General features: G+C 44.2%; 1 protein-coding gene across 3 annotated transcripts in view; it reads left to right on the top strand.

Annotated features, from left to right (window-relative positions):
* SMURF1 (SMAD specific E3 ubiquitin protein ligase 1) overlaps positions 1 to 25,487 on the top strand; it is a 102,740-nt gene that overhangs the window by 64,647 nt on the left and 12,606 nt on the right. For all 3 annotated transcript variants that reach the window (XM_032755937.2, XM_032755935.2, XM_058442955.1), the window contains exons 2-13: positions 4,031 to 4,069; positions 5,154 to 5,262; positions 7,944 to 8,077; positions 8,225 to 8,290; positions 10,623 to 10,698; positions 13,044 to 13,285; positions 14,086 to 14,170; positions 15,798 to 15,944; positions 17,631 to 17,829; positions 19,697 to 19,800; positions 23,272 to 23,386; positions 24,940 to 25,118. In XM_032755937.2, coding sequence (XP_032611828.1) covers positions 4,031 to 4,069; positions 5,154 to 5,262; positions 7,944 to 8,077; positions 8,225 to 8,290; positions 10,623 to 10,698; positions 13,044 to 13,285; positions 14,086 to 14,170; positions 15,798 to 15,944; positions 17,631 to 17,829; positions 19,697 to 19,800; positions 23,272 to 23,386; positions 24,940 to 25,118 — 1,495 coding nt within the window. The remainder of the gene's footprint in view (positions 1 to 4,030; positions 4,070 to 5,153; positions 5,263 to 7,943; positions 8,078 to 8,224; positions 8,291 to 10,622; positions 10,699 to 13,043; positions 13,286 to 14,085; positions 14,171 to 15,797; positions 15,945 to 17,630; positions 17,830 to 19,696; positions 19,801 to 23,271; positions 23,387 to 24,939; positions 25,119 to 25,487) is intronic.

The raw sequence follows: 25,487 nt of genomic DNA, 5'->3' as shown, positions 1-25,487 counted from the left end.
CTCAGCCTCCCAAAGTGCTGGGATTACAGGAGTGAGCCACCGTGCCTGGCCTCATTTATGCCTTTGATGGGGGCTGCTAAGGTCTCTGAACTGACAGATCCTGGGAGAGGACCAGGTTTCTAGTCAGATTGGGAAGAACTTCAGTCGTGGACACTTTGAATTTTATATGAGAGCTGTTGAGATATTCCAAGCTTTGGAAAAGAAAAGGAAAACTGAAGCAAACAGAACATTATAGGCCCATGTGAAGAGAGCCCAAATAGATGGGTGATTTCAAATTAATGTGAGAAAACTAATAGCTCGTCTATATCCAAATAACAATGAGAAAATACAACAAAAGGAATGATTCCATTCACAATAGTAACAAAAAATACCCGAAGAATCCACCCAAATAGAAATGTGCAAGACTTTTATGAAATACTTTAAAATCTTGGCTGGATGCAGCAGCTCACATCTGTAATCCCAGCATTTTGGGAGGCCGAGGCTGGTGGATTGCTTGAACCCAGGAGTTTCGGACCAGCCTGGGCAACATACTGAGACCCCGTCTCTACAAAAAAATTATCCAAGTGTGCTGGTGTTTATCTGCGGTCCCAGCTCCTTGGGAGGCTGTGGTGGGAGGCTCATCTGGGCCTGGGAAGCTGGAGGCTGCAGTGAGCTGTGATCGCACCACTGCACTCCAGCCTGGGCGACAGAGACTCTGTCTCAAAAAAGAGAAAAAACAACCCAACTCACTTAAGGGCATCAAAAAACTTAATAAAGGGATAAATATGCTACATTCAAGAATGAGAATACTCAATATTGTAAACAGGCAAAAAATTTCCTCATTTAGTTATGAAGTCATTTTTTAAAAACTTGCTCAAAATGATTCTAAATGTTAATGGGAAAAATAAGCACATGAGACTAGCCAGGCAAATGCTAGACAAACAGTAATGATGAGGTTTTGGGGCTGTGGATTTTCTATTTTACACATTTCCATTTTTTCAAGTATGTACTTTGTAATTAGAGTAACAAGAAATGAAACATCAGCAGGAGGTGTAATTAATAGTGATCTATCCACTAAAAAGACTGAGGTGGAAAGGAAGGATATAAAGATTACATTACTCTGAAGAAGAAATATTGCTATTGACTATACAGAAATATTATCAAGGAATACTGATTATCAAGGAATACTACAAACAAGTGTATGCCAGCACTTGTGGCATACAACACTTGTGGCATATGACACTTGCGGCATACAACGGGTGCAATCAACAAACATCTACAAAGACACAAACTACTAAGGCTGAAGAAGAAATGGAAAAATCTGAATAGACTTATAAAAAGTGACGAGATCAACAAACTTCTGGAAATTCACAAACTACCAGGGCTGATTGAAGAAGAAATGGAAAAATCTGACTAGATCTATAAAAAGTAAAGAGATTAGATTAGTAATTTAAAACACTTCTCACAAAGAAAATGAAAAGCCCAGGCCTAGAGGCCGTCACTGGTGAACTCTACCCAACATTAACGAAGAATTAATACCAATTCTTCACAAATTCTTCCAAAACAAAACAAAAAGACGAGGAGGAGGAGGGAATATTTCCCAGCTCATTTTATGAAGGCGGTATCACTCTGATACCAAAACTAGATAGCCTATGAAGGAAAGGAAAATACAAACCAATAACCCTTATGAATGTAGATGTGAAATTCCTCAACAAAATACTAGCAAACTGAATATAGCGACATATTAAAAGGATTGTGTACCATGACCAAGTTGAGTTTATCTCACAACGCAGGATTGGTTTAATAATTAATGTCACACACCGTATCAATAGACAAAGGCCAAACACCAAAACGGCATCTCAACACATGTAGAAAAAGCATTTGACAAAATCTAACACCACTTTGTGATGTCAAGTAATCCGCCCACCTCAGCCTCCCAGAGTGTGCTGGGTGGCGTGTGCCTGTAATCCTAGCTACTGGGGAGGCTGAGGCAAGAGGATTGCTTGAACCCAGGAGTTCGAGGCTGCAGTGAGCTATGATCATGCCACTGCACTCCGGCCTGGGCAACAGAGCAAGACCCTGTCTCTGAAAAAACAAAGTATATTGATAAACCCATTTGAATGTGTTTAAGATTGTTAGTTTAAACTGGGTATGGCCTTTCTTTTTGGGATGATAGAAATGTTCTAAAATTGATTGTAATGACAGTTGTCCAACCCATGAGTATACTAAAAACCACTGTATTGTACACTTTAAATGGGTGAATTGTGTGGTATATAAATTGTATCATGGCTGGGCATGGTGGCCTATGCCTGTAATCCCAGCACTTTGGGAGGCGAAGGTGGGAGGATTGCTTGAGGCCAGGAGCTTGGGACCAGCCTGGGCAACGTAGTGAAAGCCTGTCTCTTTAAAAAAAGAAGTTAGCTGGGTGTGGTGGTGTGTGCCTGTAGTCCCAGCAACTCGAGAGGCTGAGGCTGGAGGATCCCTAGAGCCCAGGAGTTTGAGGCTACAGTGAGCTATGATTGTGCCACTGCACTCCAGCCTGGGGTGACGGAGTGAGACCCTGTCTCTTTATATATATGTATCTTGATTATATATCTATATAAATATATATATCTTGATAAAGCTATATATAGCTTATCACTTATGACATTATTCACTTAGTTTTATAAAAACTAAATGAAACTTGGCAGAACAGTATCTATTATGTGAACACATTTTTGTAAAATATAAGTTCTTAATAAAACATAATAGTGTTAAAATTGAGGACAATTTGTGAAGCAGTACAAAAGACAAAAGCACCTCAGTGTCTCCCTGACACAGTCACTTTCATTGTGTAGCAAGCAGGTCTAGTGACAAACTGTCTTAACAGTAATTGATACTACCTCATTACTCATTAATAAAATAGTAAGAGCCTTAATTGCATTCTTTCTATACATCAACACTGTGCTTAGTTCTTTTTTTTTGGAGACAGAGTCTCGCTCTGTCGCCCAGGCTAGAGTGCAGTGGCGTGATCTCGGCTCACTGCAACCTCTGCCTCCTGGGTTCAAGTGATTCTCCTGCCTCAGCCTCTGGAGTAGCTGGGATTACAGGCATGCGCTACCACACCCAGCTAATTTTTGTATTTTAGTAGAGATGGGGTTTCTCCATGTTGGCCAGGCTTGTCTTGAACTCCTGACCTCAGGTCATCTGCCCACCTCAGCCTCCCAAAGTGCTGGGATTACAGGCGTGAGCCACCATGCCCAGCCAGTGCTAAGTTCTTAACATGCATTTTATCATTTTTTGTTCACACCACCCTGATGATGGCCCCATATTTTTTTTTTTTTACCACCTTCCCCTTGCTTACTATTTTCCAACATATCAAAGTTTACATTTACAAAATTGTATTATCAGAATAAAAAATTGCATAGCTTCTTCTGTCATTAGCGGTACCTATAAGGATAAATACTTCAGGTCTTTGAGTTGGTTTTTATGTGATCGTATGCAGTATAAGAGAATATCGGTAGGCTGGGTGCAGTGGCTCAAGCCTGTAAACCCAGCACTCTGGGAGACCAAGGTGGGAGGACCGCTTGAGGCCAGGAGTTCAGGACTAGCCTGGGCAATATAGTGAGACCCTAGCTCTACAAAAATAAGAAAATTTAGCCAGGTGTGGTAGCGTGTGCCTATAATCCTAGCTACTGGGAGGGCTGAGGCAAGAGGATTGCTTGATCCCAGGAGTTCGAGGCTGCAGTGAGCTATGATCATGCCACTGCAGTCCAGCCTGGGCAACAGCAAGACCTTGTCCCTTAAAAAAAAAAAAGTATATTGATAAACCCATCTGAATGGGTTTAAGATTTTTAAAGCATTTTGTATTTGTTACAGTTGATCTTCAGTTTGAGGAGAAAACACTTTTTAGATGGTTGTCCATTTTTTGTTTCATGTGACACTAGATTTGAAAGTCAAATCTTTGGCAAAGCTAATTTTTTGAGTCTTTTTGTTCGGGCGTAAATATAGATTAGCTATTATGGAAATCTCGTCTTTAATGCTAACCTGAGTAATTTTTCTTTGTTTTTAGTGTTATGTGCCAAGAACCTTGCAAAGAAAGACTTTTTCAGTAAGTAAACACTTATTTTTTTCCCTCTTATAATGTTATGCATGTATTTCTGAAATTTTAAACTTTAAAAAAAGATTGGGTGTATTCCAAAGTTTTGCCCTTTACTTAATAGAAATCCATGGTTCCCCAAACTTTATTTCTCGGTTGACTACAACATGGGGGTTCCTTAGCGGAAAGACACAGAGCTTATAAATCATACCCCAAAACCTGTCTTTCATTTCCTATTCTGGTCACCCCCACTTTTTTCTGCCACTCTACCTATTAGAATATTGCTTTCTGCTGGATGATGGATTCTCAGCTCTAGTACAAATGAAATACTTTTGTATAAAACAACTGGATTTGCATACAATTGTTAATCAGATTTTACCAATTAAATCACATTTACAACACCCTGTAATTAAAGGAATTGCAAAAATAGAGACTCCTTTTCTAAAGGAAGGAATCACTCCTTAAGAAAGTCACCTAGTATCTGGTCAGTGCCTGCAGCATTAAATTTTTCACACGCTTTCTGATCCTCACAGGACATCTTTCAGTTCTTGAGTGGTATTATTCGTGCTTTCAAGATGAAGAAACTTAGGCTCAAAGGCTTTCTCCAGGTAGCCAGGAAGCTCCAGCGTCGTGGCTTGTGTCCATCTCTCTCTCTGACAACTGTCCACTTTGCCACCTGTCAGATCTAATAAACCTGTCTGATCCATTCTCTAGCATTTAGGGACTTACCGAATTAAGGCCTGGTGAAGACTCGCTTCCATAGATAAGACAGGCAAAGATCAGTAAACAAATTTCGGGGCATTATTAATTTTTAGAAAGTCTAAATACAATTACTTTCAGACACTTTTCCCCCTACTTCATTAGCCCCACTTTAATAGAAATTTGAATGTAAGCCTTTTTTTTTTCAGTCACTTTCTTTTCTATCCTCTAAAAATCTGAGTATGGAGGCATACTAGGCTGTCTTAGAAAGCTCAATAGACATAACTTATTTTGCTGATTGAAATTATCCTGAAATTAGAGAACACGAATTGTGTGTTCTATGTCACATGGATGGATGTGAGGTCTCATCTAGGTGTGGGTCTCCTCTCTCCTCCAGGGCTCCCTGACCCTTTTGCAAAGATTGTCGTGGATGGGTCTGGGCAGTGCCACTCAACCGACACTGTGAAAAACACATTGGACCCAAAGTGGAACCAGCACTATGATCTGTGAGTTGAATGTTCTGTAAGCCCCATGGGGAGCGGCAAGAAAGCAGGTGTCTAGCTTTTAGGAGAAAACATTTAAGAAAAAAACAAAAGGATGACTATTGATAACAAAAGTGGTGGCCAAATGAATGTCTATGTTGCCTAATTTTAGAATTTATGTACTTGCAAGTTCTTGCATTTGCCATTTTCTTTTTTTCTTTTTCTTTTTTTTTTTTCTTTTTTGAGACAGAGTCTCACTCTGTCACCCAGGCTGGAGTGCAGCGGCGTGATCTCGGCTCACCGCAACCTCCGCCTCCCGGGTACAAGTAATTCTCCTACCTCAGCCTCCCAAGTAGCTGGGATTATGGACATACGCCGCCACACCCAGCTAATTTTTGTATTTTTTAGTAGAGACGGGGTTTCACCATGTTGGCCAGGCTGGTCTTGAACTCCTGACCTCAAGTGATCCTCCCACCTTAGCCTCCCAAAGTGTTGGGATTACAGGCGTGAGCCACTGTGCCTGACTGCATTTGGCATTTTCATAGATTTTTATGATTTGCTTTTGTACCTGTGATCCTCAGACTTTTCAATCTCCTGGCCATCTTAGCAGAAAAAAAGGCTGTAGTTTGTGAACTCCACATGCTACTGTTTTTCAGCAAAACCCTAAACCTAGTTGTAGTTTCTACCTAAAAAATGCATTTTTTTTTTTTTTGGAGATGGAGTCTTGCTTTGTCGCCAAGGCTAGAGTGTGCAGTGGCGTGATCTTGGCTCACTGCGACCTCCACCTCCTAGATTCAAGTGATTCTCCTGCCTCAGCCTCCCAAGTAGCTGAGATTACAGGCACCCGCCACCACGCCCGACTAATTTTTGTATTTTTAGAAGAGACGGGGTTTCACCATCTTCACCAGGCTGGTCTTGTACTCCTGACCTCGTGATCCACCCGCCTCGGCCTCCCAAAATGCTGGGATTACAGGCTTGAGCCACTGTACCAGGCCTAAAAAATGCATTATTATGACTGTATGTTTCTGTTGACTTTGAAAATTTTTGCTTTTTAGTACATATATATTTTCTGCAAGAGAAAATATAGTTTTATGTGATCAAAGCCATCAGACAATTTCTTATATTCATTCAAAAACTGGATTGTACTTTGAAGACCACTATTTTATTTTATTTTTAAATTTAATTTAATTTTTCTTTCAAACAGAACCTTGCTCTGTTGCCCAGGCTGGAGCGCAGTGGTGCAATCTGGGCTGACTGCAACCTCCTCCTCCTGGGTTCAAGCAATTCTCGTTCTTCAGCCCCCTGAGTAGCTGGGATTACAGGTACCCGCCACCATGCCTGGCTAATTTTTATATTTTTAGTAGAGACGGGTTTCACCATGTTGGCCAGGCTGGTCTTGACCTTCTGACCTCAGGTGATCCACCTTGGCCTCCCAAAGTGCTGGAATTATAGGCGTGAGCCACTGCGCCCAGCTGTGAAGACTACTATTTTATATGCACCCATGTTTTCATGTTCCTACTGAGATATTTTCATCAAAGTAATCCTGAAAGATTATTGCCTTTTAATTAATACAAATTATACTGTATTTGGGTGGGATTTTTAAGAATTATATTCTAAGATTCAGTTTCAGTGACACTGAGGCTGTGTAAGTGGGTTCAGTTCCTCTCTCCGTTGACTTGGAGTGACAGTAAATGGAGGTTTAATGTCTTAGTGTCCTCTTGTGTACTTTGAATAGATCCGTAGGTTTGTAAGTAGTCCCTTGTCGCAAACCAGTATTCTATATCAAACCTAATTGGTGAGAATTTATGAATCACGTTACTGTCCTAGGCAACTATTAAAATAGAGTAAATTTGCCAGGCGCGGTGGCTCACACCTGTAATCCAAGCACTTTGGGAGGCCGAGGCAGGCGGATCACCTGAGGTCAGGAGGTTGAGACCAGCCTGGCCAACATGGTGAAACCCCGTCTCTACTAAAAATACAAAAAATTAGCCAGGTGTGTTGGCAGGTGCCTGTAATCTCAGCTGCTGGGGAGGCTGAGGCAGGAGAGTTCCTTGAACCCAGGAGACAGGTTGCAGTGAGCTGAGACTGTGCCATTGCACTCCGGCCTGGGCGACAAGAGCAAAATTCTTTCTCAAAATAAATAAATAAAAATAAAATATAGTAAGTCTGTTATAAGATTATTATTATCATGTGGTTATCTACATTTGCCCCTTCCATAAGGAGCAAAGTAGTTCTTCTTCCCAGCCTTTTGAAATTAATGGATACGTATTTATTAAATGCCTGTTACATGTGTAATACAGAGGCAACATTATTTTATAAGGTTTCTTAAAGAGAAAATCTCAATGAGATATCATAATTCAGAAATACAACTAAAAGCTGGGCATGGTAGCTCATGCCTGTAATCCCAGCACTTTGGGAGGCCAAGGCAGGCAGATCACCTGAGGTTAGGAGTTCAAGACCAACCTGGCCACATGGCGAAACCCCACCTCTACTAAAAATACAGAAATTAGCCGGGCATGGTGATGCACTCCTGTAGTCCCAGCTACTTGGAAGGCTGAGGCAGGAGAATCACTTAAACTTGGGAGGCGGAAGTTGCAGTGAGCTGAGATCATGCAACTGCACTCCAGCCTGGGGGCAACAGAGCAGGATTCCATCTCAAAAAAAAAAAAAAGACAATTAAAAATGAGTTTTGTGCTTTTTTCCAGATATGTTGGGAAAACAGATTCGATAACCATTAGCGTGTGGAACCACAAGAAAATTCACAAGAAACAGGGAGCTGGCTTCCTGGGCTGTGTGCGGCTGCTCTCCAATGCCATCAGCAGATTAAAAGATACTGGATGTAAGAACCAAACGCTTTCCTGCCTCTTAATGCAACCGAAGAAAGCTTAGGAGGCATCATTTTTAGTTTTGATCGCTGAATACTGAATTCCTGCCTTCCTCCCTAGTTCATGTTCCTTGGGTTAAGTTTTGAATTGTTTGTTTACAGACCAGCGTTTGGATCTATGCAAACTAAACCCCTCAGATACTGATGCAGTTCGTGGCCAGATAGTGGGTAAGAACTTTCTTGTCTGTGTAAAGAGATGCTTTTCCAGAACTTACATTTAACCCTTCATCACTGAGAACTCACATACAGGCACTGACGATGCTGACGGGCCTCAGAGGACAGACCACGTACGGGGCCTTCTCTTTGGTACTAGGAAGTTTCGTCTTGTGTAGTTTTTATTATTTTATCTAATTCCCGTCTCCTGGCTTTTTTTTTTTTTTTTTTTTTCCGTTTTTTCTTTTTTTTGAGATGGAGTGCAGTGGTGAGATCTCAGCTCACTGCAACCTCCGCCTCCCAGGTTCCAGCCATTCTCCTGCCTCAGCCTCCCGAGTACTTGGGACCACAGGTGTGTGCCACCACGCCTGGCTAATTTTTGTATTTTTAGTAGAGACGGAGTTTCACCATGTTGGCCAGGCTGGTCTCAATCTCCTGACCTTGAGTGATCTGCCTGCCTCGGCCTCCCAAAGTGCTGGGCTTACAGGTGAGAGCCACCATGCCCAGCCTCCTTCTCTTGGCTTTTAAAGTTGAGTTAAAATGACTCGGGTACAGAAAGATTTAGGGTTAGAATTTTAAATGTAATTTTAATCATCACATTTATGGACATTTTTGACTGTATTATCCAAGGGTAGATAATAAGGGTGGTGGCCACACATACAGGAGTTGGGAAATAGTTTCTTCTGGAAGCCCCATCATACATGTAAAAAGCCAAGAGTTGCGAAGAATTCCATGTAATATGATTTGTACAGTCAGGGGATTGCATTATTTAGAATGAAAAAGTATGCTAATGTTACAAAGTGTTGGCTAGAGGCAGTCTGTTGGAAGCAATTTAGCTGTTTAACTCATCCTATTATCCACCCACTTGTATTAGTGTTTTAGGGTAACTCAGATATTGACTTGTAAGCACTGCTGCATGGAGTAAAAAAAAAATTGTCTCTCTGCAGCACACTGGAGTGATTCTCACTCCAAATCTTTTAGGTATTGTCCTGTGTAGACCTGACCCAAGATAAATGAATAGTGCAGACATACACCCTGAAATCTACCATCATGAAAAAGTTCTCACCGAATGCTTTCCTGTGTATAATTTCTTTTTTTCTTTGTGGAGGGATGTGCCAGGGAGAAAAATGAGTAACTGAAAACAACTTTATAAAAGTCTTGTTCATAGTAAAGATAGAGAATAAATATTTAGATTCCTTTAGACTTTGCAGATGCTAAAAGTACTCTCTGTGTCTTTATTCATTTATTTTTTTGAGACGGAGTCTTGCTCTGTCGCCCAGGCTGGAGTGCAGTGGCATGATCTCAGCTCACTGCAACCTCCGCCTCCCGGGTTTAAGTGATTCTCCTGCCTCAGCCTCCTGAGTAGCTGGGGTTACAGCTGCTTAACACCACACCTGGGTAATTTTTTGTATTTTTAGCAGACAAGGTTTCACCATGTTGGCCACACTGGTCTGGAACTCCCAGCCTCAGGTGATCCGCCCGCCTCAGCCTCCCAAAGTGCTGGTATTACAGGTGTGAGCCACCATGCCTGGCCTCTCTGTGTCTTTATTAAAGTTAAGTCAGAATGTTCTTAAGAAATAAAAACTGGGCTCAGTGGCACATGCCTGTAGTCTAGCTACTCTGAGGCTAAGGCAGGAGGATTGCTTGAGCCCAGGAGTTTGAGGCCAGCCTGGGCAACACAGTAAGACTTAATCCCCCCCCAAAAAACTTCTTATTTTTATTTTTTTAATTTTCAATTTTTTTTTGGAGACAGAATCTCACTCTGTCACCCTGCTGCAGTTCAGTGGCGCGATCTTAGCTCACTGTAACCTCCGCCTCCTGAGTTCAAGCAATTTTCCTGCCTCAGCCTCCCGAGTAGCTGGGACTGCAAGTGTGTGCCACCATGCCCGGCTAATTTTTGTATTTTTAGTAGAGACGGGGTTTTGCCACGTTGCCCAGGCTGGTCTCAAACTCCTGAGCTCTGGCGATCCGCCCATCTTGGCCTCCCAAAGTGCTGGGATTACAGGTATGAGCCACCATGCCTGGCCCAAAAAAAGTCTTCTTAAAAAATAAGTCTTCTTGAAAATAACTTAGAGGGACTGAATATTGCATTGTTATTTTTATGGAGACCGGGAGAAACATAGCACCCTTTTCTTTGCCACATTTACAAGGAATATTCCAAGTAGCACGCAGCTACCGGAGTAAAATGCTTCGTATTTGAAAGCATAGGAATATATGTGTGTATGCATACACATATGCCTCGTTTTTTATGATATTGTACATAAATTCTAAATTAGCAATGACTCACTGTATTATAATTATGTAAACCCTGCTCGGTTTTAACACAAGTCGTTCTTTTCTCTTTTAGTCAGTTTACAGACACGAGACAGAATAGGAACTGGCGGCTCGGTGGTGGACTGCAGAGGACTGTTAGAAAATGAAGGGTACGTATAACCACAGCGAGAGGCAGGCCGAGTTCTCTGCTGCCTTAACCTCTCGGCCTATAGGAAAGCACCCTTCCCTCCTTAAGTCACGCTGCAGAATGCTTGAGATGCATAAAGGATGTTGGCATAAAACTGTGAACCAGTTTACTTGTCTATAAAGGAAGCTATAAAAACAACTGGGGTTGGCCGGGCGCGGTGGCTCACGCCTGTAATCCCAGCAGTTTGGGAGGCCGAGGCGGGTGGATCACGAGGTCAGGAGATTGAGACCATCCTGGGTAATATGGTGAAACCCCGTCTCTACTAAAAATACAAAAGATTAGCCAGGCGTGGTGGCAGGAGCCTCCAGTCCCAGCTACTCTGGAGGCTGAGGCAGGAGAACTGCTTGAACCTGGGAGGAGGGGGTTGCAGTGAGCCAAGATCACGCCACTGCCCTCCAGCCTGGGTGACAGAGCGAGACTGTCTCAAAAACAAACAAACAAACAAACAAACAAACAAACAAACAAACAAACAAACTGGGGTTGTGCCTGAAAGGCTCAGAATCCAATGAAAGAGGCTCCCATGGGCCAAAGATGGGTGAGTTTGAGCATCAGTAAGAATTATAACTGCTTATAATCCCAGCACTTTGGGAGGCCAAGGTGGCTGGAGACTTTGGTCTTGAGTTTGAGACCAGCCAGGGCAACATAGCGAGACTTTGTCTCTACCAAAAAATAAAAAATAACCAATTAGCTGGGCACGGTGGCACGCACCTATAGTCCCAGCTACTAGGGAAGCTGAGGTGGGAGGATTGCTTTGAGTCCAGGAGTTTGAAGTTGCAGTGAACCCTGATCACACCACTGTGCTCCACCTTGGGCGACACAGCAAGACCCTGGCTCAAAGAAAAGAAAAGAATTATAACTGCCATGAATTTGGAACGTGTCAAATATATTAAAAATCCTTGGGTTCATAATGGCGGGGGAAGGAACTCAACACACTAAAAAAATACAACAAACTGTTGAACCGTCATTGGTTCGGCAGTCCCCCATGAATTAATGGACCTGGCCAACAAGCAGTAATTGCTAACAACATCACAAAAGAGAGATGATCCAACATTAACACACCTCTTGGAAATACAGGGGACCAGGAATGTGTCTCACAGCCCCAAGGGAATATAATCAACAAACATCCAGAATGGGGCCCTCTGTAGGACAGACAACCCAGGGTCTTCAACAAATAGACTGCAAGAAAAAGACGGGAGGGAAGGAGAACCTGTTAACAATTCATATAAAAACAAACTTGAGACATAGCTACACATGCAAGGTGTGGACTTTGGATCCTAATTTATGAGACAATTGGAGAAATCTGAACACTGCTATTTGATTTTTTAAAAAAATTAATGAACATTTTTTAGTTGTGATAATGGCAATATTTAAGGGTGAAGTCATAAAATGTTGGGGTTGGGGAAGGATTGGAAGAGTGGACACTGGATGATGGTTAGCTGGGAGCGGGGCACACGGGGGGTTCATTGTACTAGTCTCTCATTTTTTATATATATTTGAAATTTTTCAATCTAAGATTTTAAAAAAGTATTTGCTTCTAAGGGACAGTAGCCTATTAAGGTAAATTGTCTTCAAAATTGCTCAGGGGGTGAAGATTGATGTTTAAAAAGTACCTAAAGGCATTTTGACATTTTATGTAACCAAGAGTTTCATTATAGAGTAAAATAACAAGGAAAATGGAGTATTTGGATATGATTTTATTTTATTTTATTTTCGACACCCAGGCCGGAGTACAATGGCACAATCTTGGCTCACTGCAACCTCTGCCTCCTGGGTTCAAGCAATTCTCGTGCCTCAGCCTCCCGAGTAGCTGGGACCACAGGCGTGTGCCACCACACCCAGCTAATTTTTGAATTTTTAGTAGAGATGCGGTTTCACCATGTTGGCCAGGCTGGTCTTGAACTCCTGACCTCAAGTGATCTGCCCACCTCGGCGTCCCAAAGTTGGGATTACAGGCGTGAGCCACCACACCCGGCCTGGATGTGATTTTAAATCAAGAAAAATGAGATCTCATTTCACGAACTCCTCATAGTCTAAGGCTGGTTTCTTCTAATCATTCCAGTCTACCCTATGGTGAAATTGTACAGTTGGCCTTGGGGACACTCTGGCCACCTGTTCCTCTTAGAAGAGTCTGTCTTTCTGTTTGAGTGGCACACGGTGAATTTTACAAAACTAGGCTCTTGGAACACTGGACATTGTTAAAGGAAAACGAATGTATGCAACGGTGTCCCCTAGGACACTAGCTCTAAGGCACTGGTCTTGTGACTCCTCCATGGTGACACCATGCCTGCCTGCTCTCGTCCCTTTCAGAACGGTGTATGAAGACTCGGGGCCTGGGAGGCCGCTCAGCTGCTTCATGGAGGAACCAGCCCCTTATACAGATAGCACCGGTGCTGCCGCTGGAGGAGGGAACTGCAGGTTCGTGGAGTCCCCAAGTCAAGATCAAAGACTTCAGGCACAGCGGCTTCGAAACCCTGATGTGCGAGGTTCACTACAGACGCCCCAGAACCGACCACACGGCCACCAGTCCCCGGAACTGCCTGAAGGCTACGGTGAGAGAATGTACCCTGCTGTGGCCAGTGCCATCTGCCCTGTTTCCACGAGCTGTGGCCACTGCCATCTGCCCTGTTTCCATGAGTTGACTTTTTTTTTTTTTGAAACAAGGTCTCGCTCTGTCACCCATGCTGGAGTGCGGTGGCATGATCATGGCTCACGGCAGCCTTGACTTCCGTAGCTCAAGCGATCCACCCGAGTAGCTGGGATTTTAGGCACACACCATCATGCCCGGCTAATTTTTGTATTTTTTGTAGAGAATGGGTCTCGCCATGTTGCCCAGACTGGTCTCAAACTCCTGGGCTCAAGTGATCCGCTTGCCTCAGCCGCCCAAGTGCCGGGATTACAGACGTGAGCCACCGCGTCCGGCCTTTAACCCTTTTTGAGTAGCCTGTTTGTGCCATAAGTGTGCATGTTTGCATGGCTGTGCCATTTGATAATTGTGGCAGCGTAAAGACAACTGGAAGACAATGGTGCTAAATCTAGCTAATCATGGATTTTCAGCAATTGCTCCAAATCTCCCAGTTTAGAAATCAAGTGAAAATCTTAGGCAAACGAAGACCAAAGCAAACCAAGGTAACACGTAGGCTAGTTGAGGGTGCTGTAGTGCTCTGGAAAGGGGAGCATGGGGCGAGACGGAGAAGAGAGGATTATTCGGCCACCTCAGAGAGAAGAACAGGGATAAGAGGGGAGTGTTATCTAGATTTACATAATACCAGACGTGAGGGCATCGAGGAATGGTTACAAACTCTCCCTGGAATTGAACTTGTCTAATTTGGATCCCGAATTTCTTGTGTAGAACAAAGAACAACAGTCCAGGGCCAAGTTTACTTTTTGCACACACAGACTGGAGTGAGCACATGGCACGACCCCAGGATACCAAGGTAAGCGTCCTGAAATGCACCCCCTCCCAGCTGTCTTTCCAGCAGTTGACTTGAAAAGCCAGTGCCTTCCAGATGTGTTGCTCTTGTTTTAAACTAAAAATAGGGATGAATGAGATGATATTGATGTCTGGGATTTGCTTCAGATAAGCTGGGGTTGGGGGAGTGGACAGGGGTACATTTGAAACGAGGTTGACCGTGAGTCATTGTTGAAGTTGGTTACACAGCGATTCCATATGATCACTAATTTTTTTATATGCTTAAAATTTTCCATTATAAGTCAAGGAAATATAAAGACTCTGTTACCCTTTCTCTCTTCTACTTTACTGTCCCCATTGCCTCAGTCCCTCGGGGACCATTCCTGGGGGAGATGCAGCTTTTCTATACGAATTCCTTCTACAAGGCCATACATCTGAGCCCAGGTTAGAGAGACCCCCCAACCCCATAACAGAGTTACGTTTCTTTTTTTCTTTTCTTTGCTTTTTGTTTCCTTTTAGAATAGCATTACTACCTAATACGATTTTTGGTAATACTTAGTTCCTTTTTATTCATAATTTGTTTCATCTGAGAATAAACTTCCTGTCTGATTTTCCAAGACTATGTTTAATGTATGACTCAGTACCTATAATGAGACTGGAAATATATTACCTGCAAATGAATGAGGTGTCTCTTTTGTACCCCCTGTTAGAAATGACAGGCTTTTGTGTTAATTAGAAACACATCTTGGTCAGTAAAGCTGTGCTCCCTTCTGACTGTAGATTGTGTTGAAATTATTAATCAGGAGAATAATTAATCATTCTTAGAGTGGAAAATACTTGTTGAGCAAAAAGCCCATTTGAAAATGAGAATGCCTCGTCCTGCTGCAACTGTTTCGAATCGCGAGTTTCTGAATGCATGTTCCTCTATCTCCCTGAGCCCTGAAAAGCTTGGTGCTGTCTGGGAACTTTCCAATGAAGAAACCCTTCTGGCCTGGAACATTTAATGACACTTGTGAATTCAGACAGTTTTCTGACAGCACTAAGATATTTCCTACTATTAGGGCCTTCTTTTGTATAAGAAATGATATTCCGTGGGCAGCCCCTGTTCCTTATCATGGTTATAAGCTCTGAAACTTCCTATTTTTTTTTTTTTGGAGATGGAATTTCACTCTTGTCGCCCAGGCTGGAGTGCAATGGCATGATCTCGGCTCACTGCAACATCCACCTCCCAGGTTCAAGCGATTCTCCTGTCTCAGCCTCCCGAGTAGCTGAGATTACAGGCACCCACCACCACACCCAACTAATTTTTGTATTATTAGTAGAGACAGGGTTTCCTCATGTTGGCCAGGCTGGTCTCGAATTCCTGACCTCAGGTGATCCACCTGCCTCCCAGAGTGCTGGGATTACAGGCGTGAGCCACTGCGCCCAGCCTGAAAGTTTGGTTTTAAATCTCTCGGATGTTGCTGCTGTTTGCAGCAGAGAGGGCTGGACTGAGTGGAGGTTTAGCGTAAGTAGCACCACGAAGGTCCATCTTGGCAGAGCTGGGACACAGACACCTTGATAAGGAACCTCTGTGGCTTCTGTTGCTGACTTTTGGTCTCATTCCTCCGTACTCAGTTGGACAAACCTCTCTGTATCTTCCATTTTGGTAGAGACCTTAACAGTGTGAATTGTGATGAACTTGGACCACTGCCACCAGGCTGGGAAGTCAGAAGTACAGTTTCTGGGAGGATATATTTTGTAGATCATAATAACCGAACAACCCAGTTTACAGACCCAAGGTTACACCACATCATGAAGTAAGACTTTAAAAATATTTTTTGCTGACCTCTTTCATTGATAATCGAATACTTTCTTGGACTGGTATTTTTGTGAATTTATCGACTGCCTTGCTGGTTGGATAATAAGTATGGTCAAAATGATGTTAAATATCTGGTGGATAATTGCATATTTTAAACTCTTAAATTAGCTGTGAAGAGCACTGAAGCCCTTTGTTACTACCCTTTTCTTACTTGCAGCCTAAATAAAATTTACCGAGATGGCAGTCGTAGGTAGCTTCATGAAGGAAGCTTCTGCACGCCACGCTCTCATGAGACACGTGGCCCTTAGGTTGAGAAGTAGAGATAGGTGCTGTCTCCCTAGTGCCTGCACGGTGGGGAACTGGATACCTTGGAACTGGGAATTATCTTGGATCCCATATTTAGTTTTCCAGGCCTGTCGTGTTCTCAGAGCCAAACATTCCACATAGCTCTTTTTTTTTTGTTTGTTTTTGTTTTTGAAATAGAGTCTCACTCTGTCGCCCAGGCTGGAGTGCAGTGGCACGATCTTGGCTCACTGCAACCTCCGCCTCCCTGGTTCAAGCGATTCTCCTGCCTCAGCCTCCTGAGCAGCTGGGATTACAGGCGCCCACCACCACACCCGGCTAATTATTGTATTTTTAGTAGAGACGGGATTTTGCCATGTTGGCCAGGCTGGTCCCAAATTCCTGACTTTGAGTGATCTGCCTGCCTCGGCCTCCCAAAGTGCTGGGATTATAGGCATGAGCCACTGCGCCTGCCCCCGACATAGCTCTTGTAACCGACAGCTCTGTGTCTCAGTGGCAAAACTTGAACAGGACAAATGCCACTTTGTCACCATACTAATCCTACTCCTTTTACTGAAATTTTGTTCTCAATGAGCAGGTGTAGAAATCTCTTGGCGGCAAAAATGAGGGACGGTTTTCATGAGATTTCACTTGAGTGGTCTGCTGTTGTGCCTATCATTAGATTTCATTTGAGCTCTCCACTGTTACCTCCTTTAAAATTTTTTCCCATCATCTCCATTTCATTCTAACTGCCAAGGTGCATCTGATGATGCTTTGGTCCATCTCATGGGTGCGTAATAGATGCATAATAAATGACAGCCATTTCCATTTTTATTTGTAGTAGTAATGTGCGAGATAAGTGGTTGCTTGGAATTGGGGTACCTCCTTTTTTTTTTTTTGAGACAGAGTCTCGCTCTGTCGCCAGGCTGGAGGGCAATGGCGCAATCTCAGCTCACTGCAACCTCTGCCTCCCGGGTTCAAGCGATTTTCCTGTCTCAGCCTCCTGAGTAGCTGGGATTATAGGTGCCTGCCACCACACCTGGCTAATTTTGTATTTTTAGTAGAGACGGGGTTTCACCATGTTGGTCAGGCTGGTCTCGAACTCCTGACCTCAGGTGATCCACCTGCCTTGGCCTCCCAAAGTGCTGGGATTACAGGCTTGAGCCACCACGCCCAGCCTGGGGTACCTCCTTTATTGTACTGTAGACCTATATTTAGGCTAATGTGGCCATCAGCAACTTTGACACAGCTAGCTAGGTACATGGTTATGTCATCAGGAAAACAAATTCTCCCTGAAGTTGCATGCAGCTAGCTCTCTCCTCCGACCCTGTCGTGTACGTGGGTGCTTGCAGCTCCCCTGGCCGGGGCTTCAGAGTGACTTTCTGCGTCTCTTCTTCTCAAGTCACCAGTGCCAACTCAAGGAGCCCAGCCAGCCGCTGCCACTGCCCAGCGAGGGCTCTCTGGAGGACGAGGAGCTTCCTGCCCAGAGATATGAAAGAGATCTAGTCCAGAAGCTGAAAGTCCTCAGACACGAACTGTCGCTTCAGCAGCCCCAAGCTGGTCACTGCCGCATTGAAGTGTCCAGAGAAGAAATCTTCGAGGTAGACAGTTCAGGGCCACTGCCCAGACCCTGTTCAGAAACAAATAAGGCAATTCGGACAAAGGAATCTCAAATGTGTTTGTTTTTAAGGGCTGCTTTAGATGAACTGCTTTGTGGGTGATGTCTGCGTTTCAGGGAACCCTTCTTTCTGTTTGGTATTTGAGGTATTGATTTTATTACTAAGGGAAGTGCAGAGTTTGTCAGGACCACAGCCTGTGTAGAGGGAGGGAATGGTATTCATTTCCTCTAATGGTAAAAATGGAAAAACTAAATAGTTTCACCTCTAGGTTTTCACCTAGTATACAGAAACTAGCACTAAAAAATAGTGGGAACCGCCTTATCTACATGATGCGGGTTAAATATTCCTGCAATCTGCAATCTGCGCTTTCCCCAGAGCCGGGCAGTCTCCCTCCTCTCTTCTTGTGTGAGATGTCATCTGAGGGCTGTCCTTCTCAGGGCAGCTCAGGGGCTGGGGGCCGTCCTGCTTCTCCTGTGGAAATTGGCGAGGAGCAGGTGGCTCTTGGGACAGGCTCTGTCCCTTACACACAGGAGCAGGTCCCTAAACAGACGAGGCCCTTTTCCCAAGAAAGCCGACCATACAGGAAAATCTCCATGGCATTTGGGCCATTTCCTGCCCTCCTTTGTGGAGACAGTCAGAAATGATCAAAGGAGACTGAGCACAGATTCTCCCTGGGTGACAGCGCTAAGGGAGCACTGGGGGGCGAGGGAGCTGAGCGCCTTCCCCTCTGTGAGGGCTGGGCTGGGCCTGGGTGTTGGATGGGCAGCTTGGCCACAGTGCCCAGCCCTGCCTGCTGCATGTCTGCCCTTGTTGCAGGGCTAGAAAAGCGCTGAAGTACTGACTTCACTACCAGCTCGTTTCCTCTTTCCCTCTCCGGTTGCCAGAGTTTATTTGTTTGTTTGTTTGTTTTTTGAGACGGAGTCTCGCACTGTTGCCCAGGCTGGAGTGCAGCGGCATGATCTCAGCTCACTGCAACCTCTGACTCCCAGTTGCAAGTGATTCTCCTGCCTCAGCCTCCCGTGTAGCTGGGATTACAGGCGCCTGCCACCAGGCCCAGCTAATTTTTTGTATTTTTAGTAGAGACAGGGGTTTCACCATGTTGGCCAGGCTGGTCTTGAACTCCTGACCTCAAGTGATCCGCCCACTTTGGCCTCCCAAAATACTGGGATTACAGGCGGAGCCACCGTGCCCGGCTGGGTTGCTGGAGTTTGAATTGCGTTAAATTTAAAGCATGAAAAATTTCTTAAGTGCCTTGTTACTGAATCTACATCTAAAAACATGTAGCGGCTTCTGCTTCAAGTGCTGAGTCTGAGGGAAGAGCAGGCTGATCACATGTGTTCTGTGCTGTACTTAAGCCACCTTATGTCTTACTTAAAAACTTAAAATCTTTTTGCTTTTTGACTTAGTGGGAAATCAAATGTGATTTTTCACTTTAGATATAAAAACAGGCTCAGAAATCTCTTAGCATTCAGACTTTCTAATGTCTTGATTTTGGTTGCAATGCATAAGTTGTTTATAGTGTGCACTGAAATTAACTTATACAGAGAAGAATCAATCCTAGTGAGATTTGTCGTTAAGTCCTTGGCGATTCACTGAAAACAGACACGTGTTTCCCTGAAGGTTAGTGTTTCCTGGCATTGTGTTTGTTTTGTTGTTGTCTCAGAGGGAGAAACTGAGAAAAAAGATGATGGAATATACTAGATGCCAAAGAAACATTCTGATTAGGAGCCAGATAAAACTTGAATTGGAATGGATGTGTATTCTTAACCAGGCTCCATTATCAATAACCTTTTATAACTTTAAGAGTAAGAAATGTTCTTCTCTCTGAAACTGTGATGTTGCTATTCAGGAGTCTTACCGCCAGATAATGAAGATGCGACCGAAAGACTTGAAAAAACGGCTGATGGTGAAATTCCGTGGGGAAGAAGGTTTGGATTATGGTGGCGTGGCCAGGTGAGTTGCTAGTTCATTCACCTTCTCTGCTGCGTGGATCTCAGTCTTTTCAAGAGAAGTCATTTGCTCTTCTCCAGTGCTCATCACCAGGCACTCCTGGGCAGGGCTGATGTCTCCTTGGAGCAGTCGGGCCATCATGCGCTGGCTTCAGCCACCCTGCTGAGAATAGGAATTCCTCCGAGCATGCTCGTGCCAGCCTCTTGCCGTAACTACCAGAATATCCGTGATCGTCACCACTAACTGACTTCTTGTAAAGCTAGAATTAAACTTTTAAATTCACTCCCTTCTTTTGAAACATGAGGAACATGCTCCTGAAATTTAATACAGGAGGCGGCCTTGCTCTCCTCTGTAGAGTATATGCTGCAGGGAGCAGGGCAGGGATTGCATTTGTGCATGTAAATTGCATCTGCGTCAAAGGAATTTTGTAAAATGTTGAAATTTTGGTCAAAATAATTCAAGAAAATGATATAATAAAACAGAATAGAGTGATGAAAAGCTGCTATTTCATGTCCTGCTTCTTTTCACCTTCAAGACAATTGTTGTTTTTTGGTCTTTTTTGAGATGGGGTGTTGCTCTGTCGCCCAGGCTGGAGTGCAGTGGCACAGTCATAGCTTACTGCAGCCTCGCCCTCCTGAGCTCAAGCAAGCCTCCCACCTCAGCCTCCCAAGTAGCTGGAACGACAGGTGTGTGCCACCACGCCTGGCTAATTTGTACAAAGTTTTTTATAGAGATGAGGTCTTACTATGTTGCCCAGGCTGGTCTCAAACTCCTGGGCTCAAGCCACCCTCCCATCTTGACCTCCCAAAGTGCTGAGATTGCAGGTGTGAACCACTGTGCTTGGCTAAGACAACTGCTTCTTAACTCTTTTAGCTCTTTCTTTGAATAGGTATCTTATTTCCAGATTTAATGATTTATGGGCATGTAAATAAGATAGACTGATTCTCGTTACTCTCATGTTCAATTTAGTAATATGGATCTTTTTAGTTCTTCCGTCATTTGTAACTTTACGTCCTGTGCTTTCACCTTTATTTTTTTGATTTATCAACTAGAGACATGACCTCTGGACCTCTCATTTGCATAAGAACAGGATATTCATACTTATAACTTTCTCTTCAGCATTCCTTCTGCCTCTTAAATTCTGTCATCTGTAATATTACTTTTATATTGTCAAGGTTAAGATTGACATTCTCTTCTGTAACCAAAATTTGGTCAGTCTCCTATGCTTGTCTACCAATTATTTGTAAAGGGATGAAAGTTTATATGGTTTATATTATTATGAATGAAAATATTGTCCATTAAGGGGTTAAATAGTATTCTAGAATTTAACTTTTTGGAACAAATTCTAATTTTTCCAAGAATTTCTTCTTCCCTTTTTTTCTGGAGACAGAGTCTCACTCTGTGGCCCAGGCTGGAGTCCACTGGCTGGATCTCGGCTCACTCCTACCTCCATCTCCCAGGTTCAAGTGATTCTCATGCCTCAGCCCCCTGAGTAGCTGGGATTACAGGTGCGAGTCACCATGTCCAGCTAATTTTTGTATTTTTAGTAGAGACGGGGTTTCACCATGGTGGCCGGGTGGGTGTTGAACTACTGACCTCAGGTCCTCCCGCCTTGGCTTCCCTCCCCAGTAGCTTTCATTGTCTCTACTGCCCCATGAACTTTAAGTCCTCCAGGATGGTTACCCATCAAACCTTCTGACAGCCCCCCGTGTCTCCCGCGAGGCCTCTGTGCAGTCTGATGGCGATTCTCTCATTCCTCTGTGCGGCGGTCGTCCTGAGACTTCACTCTTTCCCTGGGTGAGGTCCATTGTCCTGGGCGTCCCATAGCTTCCCCTTTCTTGGCGTCCTCCCTTGTCATGCTGTGAGCACCGCATGGTTGTGTGGTGTGATGTTTCTCTTTTTTGTCTGCATCTTCCAAGAGACTCAAACTGCACACAGTCAAGAACCTCGTCTTGTTCACAGCTGATCCCCGGTTCCTAGAACAGCACCTAACGCACAGCAGAACACTTGTCTCCGTAAATATGTGCCAAATGAATGAATTTTACTTTTTGTCTTCGCACATTTTCTGTCTTTGGTCGTTCTGAAATGCTCGTTACTCAGCTGTCGGACTCCCTGGTTTGGTCTGGTAGGAGTTACATTCCTTCTGCGTTTTCCGTAGTCGTCCAGTCTTCTGCGTGGAGATGGGTCTTTGTGAATTTCCCTTGAATTACATGATGCTGTAGTGGAAAGAGTTGGGAATCTCTGCTCTGCCACCTCCAGTTTGGTCTTGTAGTGTTATTTCACCACTGGAGTCTTCCTCCTAATGGGATCATGCTTATCTGAGAGAGCGGTGGAGAGATTTCAGTTGCATGTGTATTACACATGTGCAGGTGTGTGTTCATTATCCAATCCGTGGGAGTCAGGCTACACTTATCTCCCCAGTATTTAGTCCTGAAGTCCTTTCTGTAGCCTCCCTTTCTGGCCTGTTTAGTTATTGCTTCCCTTACCACTTCCAGAACAGAGCTGATTGTATCTTTACGCTGTCCATGGCTCTGTCAGAATGGTTGCTTGTATTTTAATCACTTCCTGTCTAGACAATTGGAGGTCTTTGTCTTTTTCAAAAAAGGTTCTTCCTAAATCGAAACTCCAAAACTTGAGATGAATTCAAATTCAGCAATGTTGCCTTTGTAGTAAAGAGACTTTATAGGATTTGGAGGCTCATCTCTTCTGGCAGTTCCTTTCTGTTCTTTTGAGTACAATACAGAACTGTTTTTGTTTGATATTTTTTGTGTATTCTCACGCTTTTCTTGGACAGATTATCTGCATTTGTGTCTGTCCTTCCCTATTCTCTCTCATTTCTGTTTGAAAAAGTAAGAAATTCCAGAATAAAATTTGGAGCTGCTATCTTAATGTGATCCGTTGAAAAGGAGTTTTGAGTAGAATGAATAAAAGACTCTTTGTAGATCTGCCACAGGTGTCTGTCTAAGGGTCCCCCCACTAGCTGGACTTAACGCAACCTGAGTGTAGCCACTGAACCATACAATTTCTATTTAAAGTGTCTCTTTTTTTTTTGGCTTGACTGTTTTTAACTTTGGGGTTTTAAAAATAATAAAATGATGCAAACATTATAAAGAAATACAGAAAATAATAACTTAGGCTGGGCATGGTGGCTCACGCCTGTAATCCTGGCACTTTGGGAGGCCAAGGTGGGTGGATTATTTGAGGTCAGGAGTTTGAGACCACCCTGGCCAACATGGTGAAACCTCATCTCTACTAAAAAATACAGAAATCAGCCAGGCCTGGTGGCGCGTGCCTGTAGTCCCAGTTACTAGGGAGGCAGGAAAATCGCTTGGACCCGGAAGGCAGAGGTTACAGTGAGCCAAGATCGCGCCATTGCACTCCAGCCTGGGCGACAGAGCGAGACTCCATCTCAGGGAAAAAAAAAATGTAGAAATTTTAGCGCGGATCAAATGCATTTTTGTTGTTTGCTCCCAGGGAGTGGCTTTATTTGCTGTGCCATGAAATGTTGAATCCTTATTACGGGCTCTTCCAGTATTCTACGGACAATATTTACATGTTGCAAATAAATCCGGATTCTTCAATCAACCCCGTAAGTATGAATGAACAAAGAGGTAGGGAATTGAGTTGGAGAATTTTTGAGATGGATTTTCAGTTTCATTCTCAGTTCTTGGTCTATTTGTTGTAGACTTAATCAAAGAGCGGTAAGCAAAACATGGAGAGGTAAAGTGAAAACTGAATTAAGATGGATGATTTCAATCCTGTATTTTCAGAGATTGTGATCACTGGGTGTGTTGTGTTGAAGGAGATGAAGGGTGAAACTGAGCTGTTCGTTCACTCACACTTTATGATCATTTGAGGGAACTCTGTTATGATGATCGTATGTGTTAATGGTGTCATTCTAAGGAGTGGGTTCCGAAGTCCAGCCTCCTCCCAGTCAAAGCTGGAATCTTTCTAGAACTAGCTTTTTAAGCCACAAATGCTGCCACCCTTAGCGTGCTGGTTTTAGAGATGAGGAAGTCAGTGCAGTGTTTGCACGCCCAGCCTGAGGGTACACAGCCGGCCAGCAGGGGACTCCTCCTGTGGCACCACGGCCTTCACCAGCGTCCTGCACAGGCCACTGAGGTGAAGTCGGGACAGGCTCCACTTGTGCATTCAAATGTGGAAGAACCTTTTACCAACATGGAAGCAGAGTTTTGATCATTTTTTGAGGTGAACATAATTCAAACCTGAAAGTAGAGACGTGTGGTTCCTGAGTTAAGACCAGAACGGCTCTGGTTCTAGGATGGTTCTTTTTTTTTTTTTTTTTTTTTTTTTGAGAGAGTCTCGCTGTGTCCCCCAGGCTGCAGTGCAGTGGCATGATCTCTGCTCACTGCAACCTCTGCCTCCCAGGTTCAAGTGATTCTCCCGCCTCAGCCTCCCAAGTAGCTGGGATTACAGACCCCTGCCACCACGCCCGGCTAGTTTTTGTATTTTTAGTAGAGACGGGGTTTTGCCATGTTGGCCAGGCTGGTCTCGAACTCCTGACCTCAGGTGATCTGCCTGCCTCAGCCTCCCAAAGTGTTGGGATTACAGGCGTGAGCAACCATGCCCGGCTTAGAATTGTTATTTGACTTGGCTTATTCATACATATTTTCCTGTGGTCTTTTTTCCCCCCTTAGCATTTCTTCCCTCCCTCCCTCTCTTTCCCTCTCTTCCTTTCGTTCTGGATCGAGGGAGGGGTGGTGGAGGAGGAAGGGAACTTGCCCTTTTCTTTCTTGTGCAGTGGGAGGGAGCGCAGGGTGCGTCCAGCATGGTGCCGAGGCCCTGCAGCGTCAAGGCCCTGGGCATGGTTTGATTCTCTGTTATCACCAAGGTGAAATTCTCAGTCATTGCTGAACACGGGGCTCTTCTGCCAGTTATATGGCCCTTCTGAGGAGGTGTTGGCCCTGAGAGCATACAAAACGTTGTCCAGCGAATCTAGGCAAATTTCTGCTACACAAGCAGCCTTCTTTCACTTGTTCAGGAGCGGGGCCTGTGAGTCCCTGAGTCAGTAGGTCTGGTTGCCTCTGGGACACTTTTCCCAAGAAGCCTGGGGACAGCACGAGATTCCCACATTGGCCGGCATCGTGCTGACAAATTCGTGTTCTCTGGTGCCCCCTACAGGACCACTTGTCTTATTTCCATTTCGTGGGGCGGATCATGGGGCTGGCTGTGTTCCATGGACACTATATCAACGGGGGGTTCACAGTGCCCTTCTATAAGCAGCTGCTGGGGAAGCCCATCCAGCTCTCAGATCTGGAATCCGTGGACCCGGAGCTGCATAAGAGCTTGGTGTGGATCCTGTAAGTATTGACTGACAGCCGGTCACCTGGCTTAGGGCCCACCACCACATCTATTGTATGCATGCATGCAAGCGTGTGTGTGTGTGTGTGTGTGTGTGTGTGTGTATGTGTGTGTGTGTGTGTGTATTTTGGGGATGGGTGTGAAGCCATTGTATTATAACCAGAAACAAAAAAGGAGATTATTTGGGAGGCCAAGGCGGGCAGATCACTTCAGCCTAGGAGTTAGAGACCAGCCTGGGCAACATAGTGAGACCCCGTTACTGCAAAAAAATACTCGGTTCACTTATTTTCCTCATGATATTGGGCAGGTTTCTCTTCATGGACTAGTTTCTTTTGTTTCCTTGAATGATGAAGGTGCGATCACAGATG

The sequence above is a fragment of the Hylobates moloch genome, unplaced genomic scaffold, assembly GCF_009828535.3.
Source record: "Hylobates moloch isolate HMO894 unplaced genomic scaffold, HMol_V3 SCAFFOLD_1, whole genome shotgun sequence".
NCBI lineage: Eukaryota > Metazoa > Chordata > Mammalia > Primates > Hylobatidae > Hylobates > Hylobates moloch.
The sequence above is the reverse complement of the archived record's forward strand: the minus strand, read 5'-3'. Positions and strand labels throughout refer to the sequence as shown.